Genomic DNA, 20,179 nt, shown 5'->3' with positions numbered 1-20,179 from the left:
GTCCAAGTCGTGATTGCTTTTAGTTAAAAAATCACTGCCCTGTAGCCTAATACTTAGTATATATGTAATGGAGAACAAATCTATCAGATTTGACTAGTGCTTCTATGCTTGTAGTTTTGGATTCCAGGCAGCAGTGAATTTAAATTTAATTTAGGTAGCCTATTACTTCCAAATAAGTCCCCAGAGACATTTCAAGATAGCTGCGGAGTGGTGAGACTTCCTGCTCGAAGGACTTTGGTATAATTAGCCCACAACGTCTGGAATAAAAAGCTCTTTGAAAGCTTGTAAGGGTCAAGTCGACAAACCTTTTAGCTTTTACCTGATTCGGTGTTGTCTCTATGGGAGGGAGGGGATTGAACTTCAAGCAAATTTCAAAAAACTACTGAAATAAGAGTGAGACTTGCTTTTGGAAGGACTTTGAAGAGACGTATCAGCATTTATTACCTGTATCACCTGTACATTTTTTTTTTATTTTTTTTTGTAACTCTTGTAGTACTGCTTCTGTTACATTATTGGCCTTTTCTGGCATTTTTTATTCATGGAGGGGGCGTTTTGTTTTTGTTTGTTTTTTTTTATTTATTAGAGCATTAGCCTCTATACTTATAGAAGCCATAGTCCCATCCTACCATCTAGTGGTTGAATGTGACAGAGCCTCACCCCATCCCACCCACCACCACTACACTAGTAGTAGTACTACTGATTTACATTTTTGACCAGTCTCAGTTCATTCTTGACCCACTTCTTCCTGTCCCACAATGTAGTTAAGGTTTGGATAATGAGAACTCAGGGGAAAGCTATGCAAGTAACAAGTAGCTCTCTGAGGGGGGCACTGAACTGCACGTATACTTGAATTTCCCTTCACGTCTCTTAGTTAGTGGAGTGTGTCTTTGACTGGACAAATCTCATTTACGTTACACAGCACATATGATATCTCAAAGATATTCTCAAAGACCATCTCTGACAACTCAGATGGTGAGTCTGAATTATCATAATTGCAGTAGTGATATCCTAAAAGCAACTGTATTTATTTATTAACCCATCATCTATTCATATTTTCTTAAGACTTGTATTACAGTTTCACACCTGGGACTCCTTGCATTTCTATTATTCATGTTGCTGACTGGAAAACTGTGCCATTACCCAACCTCTGAGAGTACTTCTAATAACACTTTGTAACCTAGAAGAACTTGATGTAATAAATGCTTTCATTTTCTGGCTGTGGTTTAATAAGCAGCTGTTAACATTTTCTTTCTCATAAACACCAGCAAGCAGAGCATGTTTTAAACTGAAAAATACAAAGCATGCAGTATTTGTGATGGGAGATGAAAACTGGACAAATCACAGAGATGTACATCGTAGATAACTGATTACAACTAAACACGTAACAAAGATGGGCTGCTATTTAGCAGTCATTTTAACAGTTTGGGTTCAGCTTAATAATGGTTACACATACAAATTATAGTACATTTAGGTTGGGGAAGGGCTGATAGAAATAAGGGGTACGATGGAGATGGGGAATATATCCACCAGAGGGCAGCAGGATGCCTCAGATGAGTCTAACCTGTTTTAAATTCACGCGAAGGCAATGCTGCTTTTCATGAAAACGGAAAACACAATACCCAGCCGTAAGAGACTAAAAGGGATTAAAATGCATTCAGTAGTATATCACTGGATAGTTATAGTGTTTTTATATAGAATTTTTTGTATATTTAGATATATAGAAAGTAGATTGTAGTTTTAATACAATTATTTGCAAATAAATATAGCAAAGCACTAATTCCCACTAAAAACGATTTCTTTATTCTTTTAGTGGACTGTAGTTCATATATTTGTTCTCTATCTGAGAAAATAAAGCCGTGTTAAAGGGTGTTAAATGTTTTAATCAACTCTGCAGGTAATCTTTTACTAAAGTCTCCCAAATGGCAAGTAAAGGCGAAGATCGAGCATTTTACAAAGCGTCCGTGAAAGCGCCACAAGTTATTTCCACCGTCACGGCCAGCGTCGGTCATCGCCCGGCAAGGTGTCGCTTTCGGCAGCTAATTACCCGTTTTATTCATCGTTTAAGTGAAAATTTTTTGATACACATTTACTTTTGACACCCTCGGCACTTGGGGCTATGGAAAGAATCAGGTTTTTCGTGTTTTTCTTGGTGCTTTCCGCGTCTTTGCTGGGAAAAGCCGAATCGGGCAGGAGCAGGACCAGCAACCAGAACAGCTTCCGACGGGCAGCTAACGGCATCTATCAGACTCTGAGCAGCGTCTTCGGAGAGGACAACATTAGAGGGTTATACAAGGTCAGTTAGGCCAATATCATTCTAAGTCGGGGGCTGGCTTTGTTCACGAGCCTTATCTTAGCTGCCATTACGGTTTGTGGTCCAAGCATGGCGAACAGGAAAAGGCCTGGTTAATAATTCCACGGATGCCATTTTGGAAAAAAAAAGCCTTTATCGCCCCCTTTTCTGTTTAAGTCGGTAGAAAAAGCCTGGGTATAAAATCGTAGTAAATACAAAAATGTGCTTCGTATTCTTGCATTCTTGTGTATTGTGTGTGAAGTCAAATCAAGCCTAAATTTTAATAAAATAACTATAGCTTCATTGATTCACAACATAACCGCCTTTATGTTTCTTTATGTATTAGATATCTGCTCTTATTAAGGAACTACTGGGGCCTGCTCATGTGATCTCATTGGCCCTGCGGCATTTCCTGCATTTTGAAATGTGATGTTATTTCCTGCATTTAGCCGCCAAAGCGTAATTAAGTCAGATATGTTGAGTTGAGTAGTTTTTCCTGTAGACTTAACAGTGTAACATGGAGCTTCATGTCTTAGTGTGCATCTGCTTACCTGATGAACATGCAAATAATGAGTGCCTGATTGAAGTTATGGCATAAGACAGTGATGTGTGGATGTTAAACCACTGTCTCTGGTACTTACATCAGCCTTTGTGACTACTTAAATACAGCTGTAAATGCTTCATTGCACCTGTGACTTTTCCAGCAATGTTTATGTGTGCAGTGAAAAAGGGTTACTAAAAAGGGCAGCCAAAGGGTTCTTATGAAAACACTGCTTTCACGGTGTAATAAAAGCACCTGCTGCTGCAATGATAATCCTGTATGGCCACTGTTATATCAACACATTAGCTACCTGTCCATTTGAGAGTGAAAAATAGTCGGTTGCCTGGAGAGTTGGTAAACGGGTTTGATTTATAGCTACAGAGACCATAGTGTTGGGTCACTGCCAGATCAAAAGTTGTAACAACCCCATAACTGCCCTTCCTGGTTTTAATGCAGTTCTTTGCATACTGAGTCCCTATGAGGACAACATCATTCATAATATAGGTTATGGACTGAAAAGCCACCAAAGCACTGCTTTATTTAATAGTTGGGAAATGCACATTGTAGTCTGACCAACAGACTGCCATAATTCATAGGAGACGATGATGCACTCAGTACATGGACGTTATTTTTCACCCTGCTTTTGCTATTGGTTGTTTATTTTCTCATAGTTTTTCTCCAAAGCAACGGAGAGGTTTGTCCATGGAGTGGACTCTTTCCTGGACACCATCTGGAAGATCTGGTCGGATCTGCTGGATGTGATGGGCATTGACTGTAAGTCTACAAATTTCTGCTTAGGACGTGTCAGTTAGGAATGTCCGAATGATGAAGGCAGGTAACAAATGAAAAATGCCAAGACGTACAGTCCCATGAAAAAATATTTGTCCCCTTCCATTTGCATACTTGCCACACTTGCATGTTTCAGGTCATCAAACTAAATTTAATATTAGACAATATTAATATCAACCAGAGTAACTAAAAAATGCAGTTCTTTAAATTATTTCATTTTATTTATTAAGAGGAAAAAGCTATCCAAACCCGCCTGGCCCTGTGTGTAAAAGTAATTGTGCCTAAATATTGCCAGATGTGTTGAGTGAAGAAATCAGTTGAATAGAAACTGTCTGGCAAAGTGAAATTTGCTAAAGGATCTCAAAAAGCAACACATCATCATGATCTAAAGAAGCTCAATAACAGATGAGAAACAAAGTTGCTGATGAAGCATGGGAGTGTGACAAAAATCATAAATACTTTTCAACAGCACTGTATGTTTAAAATTCATCTTCCAAGTTCGCATCTGAAATTATACATGCTTCTGGAAACAGTTAACAATTTTAACTTCCTCTCGTGTCTCTCCCTCTCTTCCTGTACACATGTAGCTTCAAACCTCAGCCACTACTTCAGCCCCACATCTCTCACCAACTCCCCAGCACGTGCCCTGCTCCTAGTCGCCGCTGTGCTCTTGGCCTACTGGTTCCTGTCTATGTTCCTGGGGGGTTTCTTTTACCTGCTGCACGCTGTGTTTGGACGCTTCTTCTGGCTAGCCCGCGTCACTCTCTTCGCCCTATCTTGCCTCTACATCCTGCAGAAGTTTGAGGGTGACCCTGAGCGCGCAGTGCTCCCGTTGTGCTTCATCATGGCTGTGTACTTCATGACAGGCCCTGTGGGAGCATACTGGCGCCGTGGCGGTGGGGCGGGTTCACTGGAAGAAAAAATCGACCACCTGGACACTCAGATCAGGCTGCTCAATATCAGGCTGAGTCGTGTAATAGACACCATTGAACGCACCGGAGACCAGTAGGCACATTTTAGGTTGAAGCAAAGATGAGTTTGGGGGGTGGGTCCAGGGGAAAAACTGATGTATTTGATAAGAGAATACTGTCTCCTACACACATCTACAGCAACAAAACTACTGTATTTACAACTCTATTGACAGTTGGGGACAAAAGTACAAATGAAAACAGTATTTTAATGGCTTGAATTGATTTGGGTAACAAGAGAAACTGTTGAATTGGAGCTTGCACAAAACCAAACAACTTTTTTTTTCCTTTGATTTTTTTTTTTCAAAGTTTTGGAAGGTTTTTTTTAAATCTCTGAGGAAGTTGTCGGGAGATGTCTGAGGTTTTCTAAATGCTAGCCTACTTCTACACCTCAGCTACTTTTACGAAACTCCTCTATTTTAAATTTGTAAGGTTTGCTTAGGCACTGTCAATGCTTGTGCTTGATTAATAAGCATATTTTACATATATTTACTTAATTTGATCCTTGTAAATGACCTGGGAGTTAAGTCTCAGTTCTTGTCCACAAAAACATTTTCCCCCTTTTTTTTTGAAGCTACTGCTATAGGAGGGCGTAGGGTGTGTGGTACCGGGGGGCATTGTTGTTTCTAATATGTATATTCCAGATGTTGGAAAGTTGTCCATAGCAAGATTTATTTATTCAATTTTTCCATCCAAAGTGTTAAAATGTAGATCTAGTTTGTTGAATCACCACCTCATAGTGACAAAAGCTTGACATCAGGACCTCTTTTTCTTGAATATGTGTGTAGATGCAGTTCAGTGACCTACTTGAATATGTGTGCGTGTGTGTGTGCATGTGTGAGGGGCAACCTTGTGAAATGGAAAAACACTGTATAAAAAGTCAACACCAGACAGGCAGCAATATCTCAGGGACTCGCCCAACATATGTTGAACTCAAATGAGATATCAAGTATGCTAAAATCATGTATTGGTCTCTTCACAATTCAGATGTGACTTCTCATTTTTTTCCAGCATCTTAGAATACTTTGTGTTGAAATGCTGGAGTTTAAATCTAGCCTTTTACTCTTTATTTAAATGCCAGCATGGAGTTATTTTGGTGATCTGAACTGTAGCTAATCATCCTAAATATGTAAACTGTCTCAACACAGACGCATCTGTTATGGTAAGAATTTTTAATCAATTGTAATAGGATCTGACCTGAACTTGCAGATTAAAAAGGTTTTAGTGCCTTTAATACTGCTGGGAAAAAATTGTATTGGATATTACTTAACCCTGCTTTTGAAACTAATATGAAAGTGATTATTTCTCCTATGAGTATTTTAATGGTAGTTTAAAACCAGCCTGCCTGATTCATGCACTAAAATGTTGTGTTAAAAAGTAATGCTTTGGGTACATTGTTAGTCTGCATCACCATAGCCCTCACTAATTGGTTTGATATATTCTTTTTCTTTTAATTGTATATTTCTGAAGGTGGTTTTCTCTCATCTCATTTCTTACCATGGATTGGTGTAAGAGAATGTCCCCTGCACTGCTTGTCTATGTTTATAGCACGTCTTCCTTAATAATGTCCCAACATCCTTTACTCTAAATTAAGTTATTAAATCTGAACTCCGTAATCACCGTTTTGTTATAACAAATGACCCTAATGCTGTGCAGATCTTTTTTTCTTTTTTTGGAGGTGGTGGTGGTGCTGATGTTTTGGGGTTTTTTTATGTTCATACATCAAATATCGTGATTGTGTTAATCATTTTGATTAACAACTACCAGTATATGTAGTGGGCTGTAATTTTGTTTCTCTCAATAGTGTGGGTGCTATGACATGCATTGTAAATGAAAGGTGTTGTATCAACCGGTCAGGGTTGCAGTGGCCTTCTGGCTTCACAGTATACAGGGTGTATCAAAGAGAATCATCCGATTTAAAAGTGCTTTAATTCCGTAGGTGTTCACAGGTAACAATCAAAATGTACTGCTAGAGAGAAGGGATTCATGAGTTTTACGCGGTTGCTGGTACAACTGCCAACAGCAGTGGCTCCAGTTAAATTTTCGCAAAAGTGTGTTGATGAATTTGACTATCGTATGCCGTGAGTCCAGAGGGGGACATGTTGGGCACTTGTGAACATTGTAGGTTTTCTATGTAAAACTTTAAATTCAGCCATACATTTTAAAATTTACTGCTGTCTCCTGTATGCATATAATATAGCCGTTAGAATTGGATGGTTCTTTTTTTTTAAACACCCTGTATAGTGGACTTTATCATACAATTTGTATTTGCTTATATACTATTGGGAGAAAAGCTCCACCCACCAACTACTTTTATTTTGAAGTCTGTTACTGTACTTTTAAGGGTCGTTTTTGTTTAGTTTTTTCTTCAAACCGATACACAATAACTCTGTACCTTGAAACCATGATTTCTCTGTAGGTTGTTATACCATGAAAATCTCATCTTGTGTAATTTTATGCCAAGTATAGAAAAATGAACTTGTTAGCTGATTCCCAGCGCTGTGTGATAATTCCCATGGATTTTAGGTTGTCATTAAACTCCATCTCAGAATTAAGCCTGATGATGGCAAACTTCAATAACTATATAAACTCTTAGTGTCTCCTTATTTTGCCCAGAGTGCCATCAGCCAGCCCAGGTAACCCATATATTCCGTGTAACCGGAGATTTTCCTGCATGCTTAACTTTTATGCCTATAATGTTGCATTGCATTACAGTATATTCATGTTATTGACTGCCTAGGCAGAGCCCTTAAGTATGTGTGATGGGGTTGAAATAGCCAGAAGTTGATTACTTTTGGAATTGTGTTATAAGTGTTGTTCTTCTGCACTGATGATTAAACTGTGTATGCTGTTTGCTATCATTACAATCGTGAGCCGGACAGACTCTCTCCCGTCATTCCATTATCACTGTGTCGCTGACATGGAATCCAATTTTAAAGTACTTAAAACAAAATTATCATTTTATGAGCTGTAAATGAACAGTCTGGCCAGTGACCTTTGTTTAACTACTGGCAGCATGTGAGGTAAATAAAGGTATAGTGTGTGATATTGATGTATGTTGATGGGTTTTAGTATATGATGGTATTATATTGAATTCGGAAAAGGCCATGCGGTTGGTTTAGAGCGAATTCAGGATTTTGGTGGCTATTTATCAGACTTTAAATTCTAGACACTGAAAACGGTTTAAAAACAGATACAACTTGAAACAGTTTCTCTTTAAAGTACCCAGAAGCTCTTACACTGCTGTCTAACATCTTGAAAACACTCACAAACCAGCTCCAAGAGGGAGGTGTTACCATTCCTTTTAGATATTATGGAAGCAATTGTTTATGTTTTAAGTTGCTGGCAGCTGTATGTCTCTTCATTTACCATGCAGATGTCAAAAGATGCCAGTAGATCCTTCTCGGCATAGAATATATGCTGCATTCAAATTCTGTTTATTCCATGTTAACATCATCTGAATGACATGTACTTCTTTCTTTTTAATGTACTGTATCTTGTGTATTTCTCTGTTTTCCACATAGCCTGCTTTTATATTGTGCCGTGCCAATAATGTATTTTCTTTTATTTTTACTTCACTTACTTTCTTTTGTTATTTGTAACTGCTGATTTAAGAGTAGATGCAGATGGCTTTTCTTTTTCATATCACCACTTAATGATTTTAGGCCTTTTTCTTTCTTTCTTTGTTTTTAATGAGTATTTTTATACTCAGTTGATGTTTGAAGAGCCAAACTATTCTGCCTGCTGTTACTTTCTGGTTGGGTGTTTGTGTTTATGAAAACTTGTCAGTGGGGATGCAGTTCTTTTTGTGCCAGAGTGAAAATGAGGTCCAGATTTAAATAAACACCAGATTATGACTGAATGTCTTCCACTTTATCTATCTTTATCTTTTTTGATCTAAAGTTTGTTCGTGCATGTGTGTGTGTGTGTGTGAGAGAGAAGGAGAAACACATTGCTTCATGCTCAGTTCTTTCATAATACACGATAAAAGTAAATGGCTATTTGGTTTGCAATTCTTCACCTGAACAATTGCTTCAATATTGTAGTATCGCTAGTAATTACTGGAAGTGCTCTTTCAATTATATTTCTAACACTAGGTGGTGCTAAAAGGTTTTATTTGGTTGCTAAAAGGCCGTGATTGTTTGGGAATAGGTGCTCCCATTCAGCCAGATTGGGAATTAAATGATCACTTTTGGCACCAGTTATCCCAGCAAAAATACACAATACTGTAAAAAGTTGTATATGCACCTATTTACACTCAATACTCTTATTGTAAGAAAGTGCTCAGGAACAACCTATAGTTCCGGTATGACCATCACAAATGGAAAGAGCATTACTGAAACAGTGAAGTAAGGATTGGAAACAGTGATCTCAAAACAGGCTTTTGTGGTACCCTGAGCAAAACAAATAACCTTCAGAAAATTGCCAGTGCCTGATGAGAGAAAAATGAAGTTGTACTTGGCAGCTTTCCTGTGTAAACTTTACCAACAAGAGTGTTTTGTTTTGTAGATTTGCATCTCTCACATTCATGGTATTACTACAAATAGTTTAATATAACCGTGTTATTAACCTGGATGAATTTAAAGCAGTCCTACGCAAGGTGGTGGATAAAATATAAGGCTGTGACCTAGATAAAAAGTCATCAGACACAAAGAGCAATAAAGCTTTACCACTATGACATGAAATGCTTTTATTGCTGTATTATACGATTTCAAACACACAGAATGAACTGAGTCATCTGGCAGCTTGACAAATATCCAAACAAAACTAAATCTCACCTTCTCTACCACTGGTTTTCTTCCCCAAGGGTAGATAGAATAACTGCTGTGGGGACTCCTTAGCACCTTTTGACAGAACAATCCATCATACTTGGAACAATCCATCACCGAAACTCATTAGTTTCCTTGAAATCTTTAGTTGCTACCTATCATCTATCTGGAACAAGCCCATTTTCAGCAAAGACTACACCAACATGCACTCCCCCGACACTCTATTATATACGCTATGCTGGTACTGGGTCACTTTTGACTTCAGAAAGGCCCTAATACCGCATGACATGGATTCAGTGAAGTGCTGGAAGCTTTCCTTAGAGATTTTGATCCATATTAACATGATAGCAGCTGCTACAGATTTGTTGGCTGCACATCCATGACATCTCCTGTTTCACCACATCCCAAAGGTGCTCTATTAGATTGAGATTTTGTGATTGTAGAGGCTGATTGAGTACCATGTCATGTTCAAGAAAGCAGTTGTGATTTATTTGAGTTTTGTGCAGGATGTCGTCAGCTACAATACTCAGGTAGGCTGTGGTATTTAAACAACGCTCAGTTGGGACTGAGGAACTTAAAGCATGTCAAGAAAATATAGACACCATTATACCACCATAGGAGGATACAAGGCAAGATGGATCCATGCTTACATGTTGTTTACACCAAATTTTGAGACTAAAATTTGAACACTACGCAGAAATCAAGACTCATCAGACCAAGCAACATTTTTCTGATCTTCTATTATCTACTTTTGGTGAGTTCATGTGAACTGTAGCTTCTGGTTCCTGTTCTTAGCTGACAGCAGCGGCACCTGGTGTGGTCTTTGCTCTAGCCCATCTACTTCAATGTTTGACAGGTCGTGCGTTCAGAGATGCTCTTCTGTAAATCTCAGTTGTAACAAATTGTTATTTGAGTTACTGTTGCCTTCCTATCAGCTCAGATCGTTCTCTCTATTCTCCTCTGACATCAGCAAGGCATTTTCACCCAGAGAGCTGCCACTTGCTGGATATTTTCAATTTTTAGATAGCCATAGTGATGGCTGTGTGGGAAAATCCCAGCAGATCAACAGTTTTTGAAACACTCAGACCAGCCCAACTGGCACAGTTGAACAAATGTACCTAATAAAGTGACTCTGAGTATATTCCACAGATGAGCATCCATATGTTGTATCTGAACTCATCTCGCAGCACATAAACTATACGTTAGTAATTTTGGTCCTCATCCCTGACCAAAACCTTTTTGTTTGATTAAATTGGAAGCTTAAGCAACAACTGTCTTTGTGACAGATGGCCATCTAGATCTGTAAAACAAAAAAGGTGAATGCTGTTGTATTTAAACTGTTTAAACCTACACTGTAAATACAATAATAGTTTGTTTCATATCTCCAAAACAAGTTCAGTTATTTATGAAAAGTGTTGCTAAACTGCAGCGTGTACTTCAACATCTGCAACACTTAAATTCTTCATAAGCCTTGATTAAATAAGATCTAAAGTAACTGCTGGAAAGTTTTATGTGGACAGCCTGCACAGCATTTCAACTTTAGTTTTGCAATATTTTGTATTTTCCGTGTTTACTGAGTCAACGTTTTATTAAAAAAGTGGAATTACTCTGGTATTTTGCATAGTACTTTTACAAATTACAGTTAACACTACAAAAAACATTCAACTATCAGCTGCTTTTCATAAAAATATCAGAATCTCTATATTTTTTTAAAAAGAAAAAAAGTCTTTGTCCATTTACGTTTACATGGCAACCAGATGTGTTACAGTTTGGTGTTGTACTGACCTGATCTTTAAACCCCAACAGGTTGACGTTGAAATACAAACTAATAAATATTATCAGCATACAATAAAAGCTCTTTTGCTGACATCACATTTGCTGACAAACAAAAAAAACAAAGCAAAAAAAGAAACATCAGGAAACAAAAGACGATTGCTTATTCTGGGCTTCAAATTCTCCTTCATGGCTCATGATGTATAAAAACGGACCAAACAGCAGGTTCACTCCTCCTCTTTTCACCTTTTAGTTTGTATTTAATTGAGTGCTTAAGTTCTTGTACTGTTAATTATGAGATATCCACTCAATCTGATCCTTTGTAATCTGGGAAGTTCAGTTTGTCAAAAATAATCCACTAGTCCAGTTGTTCAGTTGTTAAGATTAATTAGCACCACCTAGTGCCAGAACTGTCAGTGGTAGAAAACGGTGACCAAACTGCAATTATCTCACCACCCAAAAGCAAAACAACATCTGCACCAAACTATAGCAGCTCATAAAAGTTTGTAAATATTACTTTGGGCTAAATAGACAACATCAGCCAGACAAAGTAAGTCAATGTATACAGAGCCTAGACCAACAAAACAAAACAGCGAAAGGCTGTCTAGTAGCTTTTGGCAATTTAGTTAACTGTGCAAGAACTTGAACCACTCAATTTAAACTACAATCACCTATTGGAACTGTTTACCCTCATGGTACATATTTCTAAATAAAGTGGCAGTTTTTATATAAAAAAAAACAGGTAAATCCTGCCCTCCATCATGTTACTCTGGTGGTGACTGTAGGTATGATTTCCTGTTTTTAGTCCCCATAAAGAGTATCTATGACGGACATCCGTGGTGGGCCAGTATTGGACAAAAGTTGCATCTTCCATACGTCATTATTGTCGCCTCTTTTCACTGCATGGCAGTCTAATAAATCAAAAATGTTTATAGAAATAAAGTCTGTAAAAAAATAAATAAATAAAATAAAATGACTTGATTTCCATAGCCAGCGATGTGTTCTCGTTGAGTCTCTGGCTGTTCACATTATAATTCACACCTGACACTCCTTGGGTGTCAAAAACGTGCCACAACTTTAACATCCAGACCCCCTGCACCACCTGCACCAGAACCCTGAGCCTGCTGTGGTCCCTGGTCCACCTGGATGTGATGAAGGCCATTGTTAAAGCTGGCACACAACAGATTGCTGGAATCATTCGGTGCCAACGAAACCAGTGGACCAGCACCTTCCAGAGACAGCGTCCCTAAACAAACTAAACAGAGGACAGGAGAGACAAGGTTGCAGCAAAGCCAGCACAGAGATAAAAAAAAAGGCAGAGTGGTTTTGCATTATTTATTTTGTGTTGAAATGGTTTCATCAGTGAGTAGAGGTGTTACCTGCTGTATGTTGATCCCAGATTTTGACAGAGCTGTCATGGGAGGATGTTCCTACTTGAGCTGTGCCACCAGGATGCATGGGGAGAAACACACAGCAGGCTGTGGTTTGGAGGTGGCCTCTGTACTCCACAACTTTGCAGCCAGGCTGACGCAGGTCCCAGAGCTAGTAACCCACAGACACAAGTCCACCCATCACAAATCTCAGTGTTTTATGTTCCAAAAGCATCGGCAAAATCAGTGGAGTGTTTGAGATATTGTGAAAAAAATAATCTGATCCGTTTTTCATGAGGGCAAAACCTTAACCTATATTACTTTGTATTATACTCACTCTAAATCTCTATATTAAATTGTTAGTTGGAAGTGAAGCCCACAAGAAAATCAGTCAAAGACAACAAACACAAAACAAATTGTGCTGCATCAGTTCATAATTTTAAACTGGCAGAGCAAAAAAAAATTGTTCATTCCAATTAATGTGTCTTTCACACCAACGTAATACAACCCAGACAATAAATAACCTAATGACAGCCTCAATCTACCCAATATCTGTGCATTTAGAGCTTTACAGACAACAACAAACACATATCTCCAGAGGTCTTACCGTGGCTTCACACCCCTGTCCTCCAAAGCCATTGCTACTGGACACCAAGTAGTTTCCATTTGGAGAGACATCACAGTGGGTCTGGATGTACTGCTTAGCTGGAAAAGTATTGGTCACCTGCCATGCACGGCTGTCCCACACCCTGTATACATAAGCAAACCATTACTAAAGAAGGACATTTAACACACGTGTAAGAAAATACTGTGCTTACACATGAGAGTGCATGTCCTTAGGGTCCTCTACTTTTCAGGGTGAATTTTCCAAATAAACTGCAACACATGCTGATTATGCCCAAAACACATCCTAAGTCTCTAAATGTCTTAACTGCATCAAATGCTTAGGGTTCAACATGATCAAGGGGTCATGGATGTGTTATCTAAGTGTTAGGCTCTGTAATCACTTTACTCTCCCAGGATCTTGAACAGTAAAAACTCCAAAAATGTTGGCTTTGGTTTAAAACATTTTCTAAATCCCTTGATTATACATTATATATGACTCACATTTATGGCCTTACTAAAATAAAAAAAACAAAAAAACAAGCACTATTGCTTTGTGTGAGTTTAGGTTCAATGCCGAGGCTTAATACGGTCTCTGGTGCTCTAATTGGCTGCTGCAGCTATGTTTTGGCTGACTTTATGTGGACAACAGCAGTAAGTCCTTCAGCATTAAATAACAGGATAACAAGGGTTGCATAAGTTCATGTTAAGGTTTGTGTTACTGTCTGATTTGCTGTCTTGGTGTACTCACAATATTATCTTTTTTCTTCTATGGCATTTCAAAGGCAGAAAGCGTGTTAGCTCCCAAAGACAAGAGGTATTTTTAAATTTCAGCAATAATTTAGAGATGGGGTCAGGTCACGGACAGGAAAAGTGCTACAAAGTAAAAACTAGGTGAACGGTTTAATTTCCCAATCCAAATTTTACCACCAAATGGGACTTGAACTCACCTTTGACTGATTGAACAGTCAGACATGATACTGACTTAGCAGAGAAAAATAGGGAAGGCATAACTGAATCTATTTTTTGTGCCACATAATTCAATAATAAAAGCTGTAGATTGACATCAAGTTTCTCTTTTTCAGTGTTACCGAATGAGAAACATCCCACTCCTGCTATTAATTACACATGAAAAAATCTGCACTCATTTGAAATTTAAACAAATCATCACATTTTACAGCACACAAAATTAATTTCAACTGAATTTCAATAATAATACAGCAAAAGAAAATCCTTCTGTGCCTTATAGTCTTATCCTCGGAGGTCTGGACAATAGAGGAGCTGGCTGGAACCCAGCATACATGAGTCACCTGGAAAGAGACACAGGAAAGTGGAAAAATCTACACCCTGCGGACAAAGGATCTAAAAGTCTGATTAAGTAGCTTGGTGATCTAATTATTTCTCTCATGTGCTCAGGTGTTTATCTAAAGCAGCCCAGTATGCTTAGTACACAGATGTAAACACATAAAAATATAATACTGTTACTCTTACCAGATTTCTAGATATGTTGTGTCTCTGTTCGCATTTTGCAGATTCTATATCCCACAGGCACATCCAGTTGTCACGAGAGCCAGTGCACAGCTTTCTTCCATCTACCGACCATAAAAAAAAACACTTATATTTGGTGCAGATCGTTAACCTGAAATAGATGTTGGTGTGCAGCCAGAAGTGAAAATAACAACTCTTGCTTCCAATAAAATGAGAAAATCCGACATTCCAGGTAGTGCTAACTTTCCTACTAATTAAGGCAAATTATTCAGTCAAGTTGAGAATAGCCATTTATCATACCACAGGACACGCAGAAGTAATACTTCAACTATTATAGCTGCTATATGAATATGGGTTCACTTCAGGGACATTTCATCTTTCAGTATGATTTGGTTTGCTAAGAAGTCACATTCAACACAACACACGCATGAAAGCTGTGGTTAAAAGTTTACATGGAAATGACTGTCATGGTAATTTTGGTCTTTTAATTATTCCAGGTTGAATCATTGTACAGCATACATGTTTAATGATTTTTATAAAACAAGCATTGGGTGCACAAGTTTGAACTTATTTTGGATTTTCTCTAATGCACAGAGAGTCAAAGATACGAATACACTCCCACTAACATTTAGTTAAATGTCCCTTGGAAAGTGCACTTTGACCAGACACTTTTGGCAGCCATCAACAAGCTTCTGGCTGGATATTTGACCACTCGTCTCGGCAGAAATGGTAAAGTTTTTTGAAACTGGTTGATTTCCTGGCACAGACTCAGCTTTTAAGCGTAGTCCATTTCAATAGGGTTAAGTTCATGAGGGCCATTCCAGAAGCTTAATGAGCCATTCCCAAATAACAGCAGGTTCCAGGATCATCAGTTCAAACAATTATACATAAGTTATTATGATGTATTACAACTTTGCCATCATCATGCCAGGAATTTGGTTAGGATGTTTTGGAACACAATTTGGGTATGTCCAAATTCAAATAGCACCCAATTCTTTTTTAAAATTAATAAAGATGTATATTGTACAATCACTCGACCCTGGAAAAACAGTTCATCAACAGATCATTAAAAGCCCAGACTTATCATGACATTGACGCCCATGACTGTAAGTTTGACCAGACCTTTACAGATGAAATGTGCTTATTTTTGTTTATACATTTATAGTAAAAGTGTTCAAAAAGTGAACAACAGAAAAGACCAAAAACAATACTAAAACTGATAAAAATGTATCCAAAACTAAACATTTTCAAACAATAAAAACTAAACTGAAATGAGCTAATTCATTCTGCAAGTTACCTCTAATTAAACTGAACTGGAAACAAAAACTAGAGCTAATTAGGTTTTGTTTTGTTTTTGTTTTTGTTTTTGTTTTTGTTTTTGTTTTTGTTTTGTTTTTGTTTTTTTGGGGGGGGTTGCCTTTGTTTTTGTTTTAATTACACCAATTCTGCTTTTTATTTCGTGCTTGCGAAATGTCTTCTGAGGTACCTCTGTTTTTCTTGAATTGATTGTCTGCAACTGCAAAAAAGATGCTTGGGGATAAATAAGAAGCTATCTGTACAAAGATATGACAGAATACACTTACTAATTGTGTTTTATCATGCACTTTAACATACTAGAAATCAGAGACTGGTACATTTACCTTAAGCAATATAACCTTTAAGACAACACTTAAAACATTTACTCACGTCTGAGGAGATTCATTGTGTGTGAGTGCCTGTGTGTATGTACCAGGACTGATAGCTAGTCCATTGACCACCAACTCATGCCCACAGAATTCCTGAATAGGTTCGTCTCCCTGGTTGAGGTCCCACATCAGTACAGTTTTGTCCCGTGAGGCACTAAAGATCCATGTACTACCTGGATAACAAATCACCTGGTACAGGACAAAATTCACAGGAGATAAGAGGAGACTGGGGAACGTGAAACGTGTCATATGTTTAAGGCGTCATTCCTTTATCAGTTTGTGCGCACACAGTATTGATGTTACCTTGGTAACCTCTCGGTTGTGGCCCTGGAAAGACTGACACATCCGGCCTTGTTTCCAGTCGTACACCACCACAGCCTACAGAGGTAGAGATGCTAATCACACCATGTTTAAGTGTAGTTTTCACAAAATCTATACCCTTAATTCATGGGTTTCTAATATAACCTGTATCATACCTTAGATCCAATATTGTGAGTCTTTTTTTAATTGGGCATTTTACTCTGTGAGCTCTATGATTTAAAATCACTTAAAACCATGATAAAGTTCAATTTGTGGCTTGAACATTTATAATATTGAAAGAGACTTAATAACCAGTACAACAGTTCAATTTTTGGCTTTACCTGGTCACTCCCGCCAGAAACACACAGGTCTGGACTGAGAGTGGTCACTGTGTTAATGGACCCATGATGTGCAGGCTCATACTGCACCACCTGACTGTCAAAGGTATTATCTGTCTTCTCTGCCTGAGATGCCCTGTACGCACACACACATAAAATTGCAAAAACTTTAATATGTAATAATATATATATACATATACATACGCACACACACACACACACAGAGAGAGAGAGAGAGAGAGAGAGAGAGAGAGAGAGAGAGAGAGAGAGAGAAGGCCTAGCACAAGTCTCACCTGTAGAGCTCAGACCTCTTGCGGAACTTGCTCTGTAGTTTGCCCATGTCTGCCTAGGAACCTGCAGTCACACTGACATACACAAAGAAATGCCATCAAACTGAAAAATCACACTTCATAACAACTAAACGCCCATGTTGTGGTAGTAATGATGAGGGATAACTACTCGGACTTCACTACAACCCTACAGTTCACTTAGTGATCGTCTATCCCAAAGCAGTGCTTAATGCAATAGCTACATTGGGCACAAACTTTCTGTGCTTCTCTTACAGCTGAAAGAACAACAACAACAACAAATAATTACTTTGTCTGTTTTTAGTGAGTTAGAAGCCTTGTGTGACATTTTGGTGGAAATCATTCAGCAAACAGAATACAAACAGTACTTTCTCACACACGCACAGCTACGCCCCACCCTCGTTATCCCGGTGTACTCCACTCCACAAACAAGCGACAGGAAGGAGAGGGCTCAAATCCTATTACAGCGGCATCATTACTGTCACAAGGTATTAGTCACTGGAAAACACCTGCTAAGAACTTTGCTGGCGATCATTATGCAACGGTACTCGGTGGATTTTAACCGTAGTTAATAAAGCTGAAAAATGGATGATGACTCGCGCACACTTGTAGCGCACAGAAGAAGGGTTTCTTACCTGTCACTGGCAGGTGTCGTCGCTGTGTGATGCAGAGGCTGAGGAGCTAGCTTGCTAGCATGCTAACTAATCTTTATCTGTCATTCTAAGAAAGATCAATGCATTAGTGGCAGTAGAACATAGACGGGCACGCGTTAAAGCTTGGAAAAGTTGTTATTTTAACAAAAGCGAACCGTTTCCCACACACTGCCATGACAGACCGCTGTCCTAACTGCGTGGGAAAGTGCACAAAAGTGTCTTTTTAACTACAAAACACCCATCCCTCCCTCCGTAGCGACCAGGAGGCGACGCTTTCTCGTAACCAGGCGAGGACGAGGTCACGTGAGAAACAAAAGGAAGTAACCGGAAACTTACAAAAATAAAAGTCTGTTCACTGTTTGCTCTATAACTGGACAAACGTGAACACAAATGAACACAAAAAACACAATTTTTTAGGAATGTTTGTTTTTTCAGGAGTAATCCAGGCGAATGTACTGGCTTTTGGGTATATTTCACCACAGGGTAGCTTACTAAAATCCTCTTTGCTCACTGCAGTGTATCCATTGCCCAAGCTCATCATGTGCACCAAAAAATGCAAAACACTGCCTAGAGGGAACATTTTCTTTTCCAAAACCAGGACTTAAACTACAGTGGTCTAGACCTATGGTGGACCCTAATAATTTTATTTTCACATTAAAGCAAAAGCAAAGATGGCTTTTTTTCTTATTCTTTTCCCCATATATCCCCAGAGGCATTGGTTGAATTGCAAATCCTAAATGAAGATATTATAAAGTGTATATAACATACACTTAACTAGAGACAGCATACGACTCCTCTCAGTGCCCCCCCCCCCACACACACACACACACACACAAAAAAAAATTCCATCCAAAATACAAGTTTGCATGTTTTTAGTGGAGGAATTAACACTGGTGAAGCATTATGGTTTGGCAGCATGGAACATGGTTTGTTTTAAGTGAAATCTCCTCATTAAAATCAATTAAACTTGACAGGTTAGAAAGTCACTGACCTGTGGATGACTCTCCCTTTAGAGGGCCGGTATGTAGACATTTATTATAGGCACAGGCCGAATAAACTCCCCAAGCTGCAAATCTGGGACACCTCAGACAGGTCTCTGGACACATAACATTAATTCTACTACTTGAAATATTTTACAGTTCTCCTTTTTACATCTTTTATTCAGGTTCTTCTTCAGTCCTTTCTTTCCCAGTTGCAGTGAGAAAAGATAAGATCAGCGAGGCTTCATAAACTAGATTTGAACAAATACATCACATGCAATTAACCACTGAGTCACTGGCACGCCCCCATTTAAACGGTCTAAATAGGCCACTTAGTTAGGTTACAATCAACACTGCTCAATACCTATGTGAGATGACCTCAATTCTAACTTTTTTTGCTTGCAGCAAAAGGCTTAATTGTGTATAAATATAGTTACACTTTTACAATATAACAAATAATCCATGTTACTCCGATGTTTAAGAGTTTTCTAGTATGAATGTGTATATCTTTTCACTTACTTTGTTCTCTAAAGAGCCATTATCTTTGTATGTACGGAGATCACAACCAAACTTTGCTATTACATGTATTTTCATATTTAAAAAATGTTTCGAGGATTCCTTAGCTTCCTTAGAAATTCTTCCTTTGAAGTTCCTTAGCTCACATGTACTATAATTACTTTAATGTGTTAGTGGAGTAAGGCAAAATTAAAAAAAAAAAAGCATAAGGTGGCTTCACTTTGCTATAATCCCTAACTCAGACTTGATGGTGCAAGGCCCATTTGCTTCACCCATGTTACGCATTGCTGAAAGCATTAGGAGTGTACTGTACAGTTCTTTTTATGAGGCAGTTAAAAAGTCACAAAATCTCGGGAAAACAGCCATCTAAAACTCATGCTTTCCAATTCAAGGTTTTAGATAATGATAGTGGCATGTGACTACATGGCTCAAATTAAGAAGTAAAATGGAAACAATGCAGAAAAGAGATTTAGGCTCAAGATCTTGATCATTGTAATGCTTGAGACCTAAATTCTAAACCCATTCTCATAGGCAGAATAATAAAAAGTCTCCTGTATGCTCAGGAGCTACTTAAATGACAAAATGCAGTTACTGAAGATATTGTTTATTTATAGCATTGAGAGAATAGTTTTGTTGCTCAATGGTAAATGGACTGGTTCTTATAAAGCAGTTTTCTACTCTTTGTGAGCACACAAAGTGCTTTACACAACTCGCCTTATTCACCCATTCATACAAGCACTTTTTTCTATGCTTTTTATTTTTCTTTTCAATGTGACGGCTTTTGAAGGTGCTCCTGGTTTTGATGTCT

At 38.3% G+C, this 20,179-nt stretch overlaps 2 protein-coding genes across 2 annotated transcripts; one reads left to right on the top strand and one right to left on the bottom strand.

The window, feature by feature from the left end:
* Positions 1–1,992: 1,992 nt before the first annotated feature.
* Positions 1,993–8,450, top strand: bri3bp (bri3 binding protein). The gene is made up of 3 exons (XM_006789720.3): positions 1,993–2,293; positions 3,503–3,605; positions 4,208–8,450. The coding sequence occupies exons 1-3, from the start codon at positions 2,117–2,119 to the stop codon at positions 4,627–4,629; spliced, it is 702 nt and encodes a 233-aa protein (XP_006789783.1). The 5' UTR covers positions 1,993–2,116; the 3' UTR covers positions 4,630–8,450.
* Positions 8,451–9,824: 1,374 nt separating this feature from the next.
* wdr31 (WD repeat domain 31) lies at positions 9,825–18,165 on the bottom strand. The gene is made up of 10 exons (XM_006789719.3): positions 17,858–18,165; positions 17,208–17,279; positions 16,918–17,050; positions 16,580–16,654; positions 16,321–16,465; positions 14,595–14,695; positions 14,346–14,413; positions 13,108–13,249; positions 12,510–12,672; positions 9,825–12,385 (listed from the first exon to the last, which is right to left on the bottom strand). The coding sequence occupies exons 2-10, from the start codon at positions 17,252–17,254 to the stop codon at positions 12,189–12,191; spliced, it is 1,071 nt and encodes a 356-aa protein (XP_006789782.1). The 5' UTR covers positions 17,255–17,279; positions 17,858–18,165; the 3' UTR covers positions 9,825–12,188.
* Positions 18,166–20,179: the final 2,014 nt, after the last annotated feature.

The sequence above is a fragment of the Neolamprologus brichardi genome, chromosome 12 (assembly GCF_056152115.1).
Source record: "Neolamprologus brichardi isolate AB-2024 chromosome 12, ASM5615211v1, whole genome shotgun sequence".
NCBI lineage: Eukaryota > Metazoa > Chordata > Actinopteri > Cichliformes > Cichlidae > Neolamprologus > Neolamprologus brichardi.
Note: the sequence above shows the minus strand (reverse complement) of the source record. Positions and strands in the feature narration are given on the sequence as shown.

Bases quoted from the DNA above. Each gene is read 5' to 3' on its own strand.
- bri3bp (XM_006789720.3), top strand. From the start codon at position 2,117: ATGGAAAGAATCAGGTTTTTCGTGTTTTTCTTGGTGCTTTCCGCGTCT. The intron at 2,294-3,502 runs GTCAGTTAGGCC...ATTTTCTCATAG, and splicing joins ACATTAGAGGGTTATACAAG to TTTTTCTCCAAAGCAACGGA. The intron at 3,606-4,207 runs GTAAGTCTACAA...GTACACATGTAG, and splicing joins GGATGTGATGGGCATTGACT to CTTCAAACCTCAGCCACTAC.
- wdr31 (XM_006789719.3), bottom strand. From the start codon at position 17,254: ATGGGCAAACTACAGAGCAAGTTCCGCAAGAGGTCTGAGCTCTACAG. The intron at 13,250-14,345 runs GCACAGAAGGAT...TTATGTATACAG, and splicing joins TCCGAGGATAAGACTATAAG to GGTGTGGGACAGCCGTGCAT. The intron at 12,673-13,107 runs GTAAGACCTCTG...GTGGGTTACTAG, and splicing joins GACAGGGGTGTGAAGCCACG to CTCTGGGACCTGCGTCAGCC.